The 3,064-nt window shown below is 68.5% G+C and overlaps 1 protein-coding gene across 2 annotated transcripts in view; it reads right to left on the reverse strand.

The window, feature by feature from the left end:
- The window catches only part of LOC113217403 (nuclear receptor subfamily 4 group A member 2-like), a 6,836-nt gene extending 4,566 nt beyond the window's left edge, over positions 1 to 2,270 (reverse strand). For both annotated transcript variants that reach the window (XM_052269551.1, XM_052269550.1), the window contains exons 1-3: positions 1,798 to 2,270; positions 1,094 to 1,704; positions 544 to 976 (exon numbers count right to left, since the gene is read on the reverse strand). In XM_052269551.1, the coding sequence (XP_052125511.1) occupies positions 544 to 976; positions 1,094 to 1,704; positions 1,798 to 2,241 (1,488 nt within the window). In that variant the 5' untranslated portion in view covers positions 2,242 to 2,270. The remainder of the gene's footprint in view (positions 1 to 543; positions 977 to 1,093; positions 1,705 to 1,797) is intronic.
- Positions 2,271 to 3,064: the final 794 nt, after the last annotated feature.

The following is a 3,064-nucleotide window of genomic DNA, read 5'->3' on the forward strand; positions in this document are numbered from 1 at the left end:
CCCCCCCCCACTCCCTACCACCAGGACCGGGACCAGCACAGGGACGACATGAGCCCCACCGGCCAAAGTTGCGGCAGGTTACGGCTGAACTGAACCGGCCGCCGCGCCGCGGATCGACGACAAACATAAGGGTTGCGTAAGGCGAGCGCGACTATTGTGACAAGCCCGGGGTGGATGGAGAACAAAGCGCGCGAGAAAGAAAGACTTTCCGCGTACAACTGGGGATGATGCTGTGTTACTCGCGGAACTGACGGCCCCACCCGGAGCGCCCCGAAGAGGGTTGTAGCCGGAATTAACACCACCGAACCAAGCGGGCGCCAGCGGCAGACTACGGAGGGGGTGTGCGAGCGAGAGAGGGAGAGAGATAGAGAGATATAGCGAGAGAGCGAGAGAGAGAGAGAGAGAGAGAGCGGCCGTGGGACCCGCGGGAGAGAGGGAGAGCGAAGCCGGCTATGGCGTAGTAGCTCCCCCGGTCCCTGTCCACAATGCGCCCTCACTCCACAATAGCCCCCCACCCCCACCCCGCTTTCCGGATTCACTTACCTCTTTCACCATGCCGACGGCGAGGCACTTCTGGAAGCGACAGAACTGGCACCGGTTCCGCCTCCGCTTGTCGACGGGGCACGCCTTGTCCGCCAGGCACACGTACTTGGAGCCCTTCTGCACGGTGCGCTTGAAGAAGCCCTTGCAGCCCTCGCACGTCCGCACGCCGTAGTGCTGGCAGGCGGCCGTGTCCCCGCACACGGCGCACAGCGTCGACGGCGAGTGCGGCGTGCCGTGCGCCCCCGCCGCCCCCGGCGGGCAGCCGGCGGGCCCCGCCCCCGGACCAGCGGGGGCGGGCGCACGCGACTGCACGACGCCGTGGTGGGGGAGCCCCTCGCAGCCCGGGGAGGAAGACGCCGAGGAGGTGGCCGAGGGCGCGGGGGCGGACCCGCTCGACACCAGGCCCAGGCGCAGCTTGGGCGACTCACAGGAGCTGTGGACAACCGTTTCAGAATTTGATAAGTTATCGAAGACCAAGGAGGTTGGTCACCAAGAACCAAAATAACGAACAAGAGTAAAGACGAAACCTATCAAATACATTGTATCTTACCCGGTGGACTCTGATCGCTGGAGCGGGAGCGACGCCCGCCTCTGCCGCGGGGTCATGGCGGTGGTGGCGACGCTGGGGAAGGGCGGCAGCGAGTAGGACGGGGTGTCCATGTGCGGACTGGGCTGCTCGTACGGCTGGGGGTGCGCCTGGGGCAGCGCCTGGGGGTGGGCCTGGGGCAGGGCCTGGGGCAGCGCCTGGGGCAGCGCCTGGGGCAGCGCCTGGGGGTGAACCTGCTGGGGATGGGGGGCGGCCTGCGGGGCCGAGTGGGGCCCCGAATGCGCTCCAGGGTGGGCTCCCGGGTGGGGACCCGGGTGGGGCGCGTTGTGCTGGTGGGCCTGGGTGGTGGGCGTGTAGTACAGGCCGTAGTGCTGCTGATGGTGCTGCCAGGACTCGTAGTGGTTGTGCTGCTGCTGTTGCTGCTGCTGCTGCGCGTGAGGGTGCGCATGCGGGTGGTGGTAGGAGGGCACGTTGTAGCAGTCCTCGGCCTCCATCTTGAAGTCCAGCTGGCTCAGGTCGGAGGGCGATGGCGAGCAGGTCGCCGACGAGCTCCCCCGGCCCGAGTACAGCCGGCTCGAGTAGGCGTCCGCCACGGCGGGCACCCCTGCGAACGTCTGCCGACACACAGAGAGCGCCGAGGTCAGCGACGGGCGACGAGGCAGCGGGGTCGCGCGCACCGACCCGCGGACACTGGACACTGCGCTCACCTGGAAGCTGGGCAGCGGCGCGCACGAGTCGTCAGCGTGGTGGTGGTGCTGGTGGTGGTGTTCCAAGGCGTGCTCGTGGCCCTGCGTCTGGCCGGCCGCCGTCGCGGCGAACACGTCCGGAAAGGGGTCCAGCTCCTCGGGCAGACCGCTGGAGGGGTCCTCGGCGTACGGCGCCGACAGGAGGTCTGCGAAACTGCTCGAGCCGAACGACGACTGTAACAGAGCAGCAGACGGCGGTACGGGTGAGTCTAGGAAGGGCGGGGCGAGGTAGGGCGCGACGGGCCCCACGCCATCGCGCTGGGCAAAACCGACGTCGCCGCCCGACGACGACGACGCCCCGGGGCGCGGCGGGGCGTGGCGTGACGCGGCGACACTGTCGGCGTCGTGCTCGCCCGCGGGGGACGCCGCCTTTACGAGCGTGTCGTCGCTCTGCCACCGGAACATGAAACGCGGCCGCGGCCTTTGAGGCGGCGCGACGCGGACGGAGTGCGGGCACGCCGCGGACGGACGGACGGACGGAAAGACAGACGGTCGGATGCTCCATTGAGGGCCGCACAGCTTACTCACACCGCACAGCACAGTGGGGTCACTTTAGGGTTAAAATTAAAACTATGGCCGGTGGCCCCTTGAGCGGTCAGCTCCTCCGTGGGTCGCTATTCGGTCAACGGGAGGGCGCCATGTCGACGCCACGCACCGACCTACGGCCGCAGGTGCACCTCGGGTGCTCGGAGCGCCGCGGGCGCGCCACTGCAGGCCAAGAGGACCCTCGTCGTCGTGGCCGCCATGGCGAAGGGACAGGCGAGCGGCTGTGGGGCGCGGAGCCCCCCGCGCGCGCGCGCGAACACGACGGACACGGGAGCCGCGCGAGGGCGGTGCGGCGGACGACGGGGGCCAGCGGCGCGAGACTGGCGCGCGCGGGCGGGCAGCGCCGCTACCCCTCAGCGGGCGCGGGAGCCGAGCCAGGCAGGGGCGGCGCGCTACCCCCGCGCGCACCAGCCGCGGCGGCCAGCGGAGACCAGCGAGGCAGCAGGGCGCACCGCGCTCAAAGGCGTTCATGGGAGAGAAAAATGTTTTTAAAAAGGCGCTCAAGGAAGAGAGAGGGAAAATGCTTTTAAAAAGGCGTGGGATGGGATGGGCCGTCGGGCTGCACCGTGATTTAGGCAGCTTCCTGCATCCGAGGAACAGAGCAGAAAGCAATGGGTAGGGGGTACAAGTAAGAGGGAAAAGGGGAGCGATCGAGAGAGAGAGGGAAAAAGGGGGAGAGGGG

The sequence above is a fragment of the Frankliniella occidentalis genome, unplaced genomic scaffold, assembly GCF_000697945.3.
Source record: "Frankliniella occidentalis isolate FOCC.00 unplaced genomic scaffold, Focc_3.1 Scaffold95, whole genome shotgun sequence".
Lineage (NCBI taxonomy): Eukaryota > Metazoa > Arthropoda > Insecta > Thysanoptera > Thripidae > Frankliniella > Frankliniella occidentalis.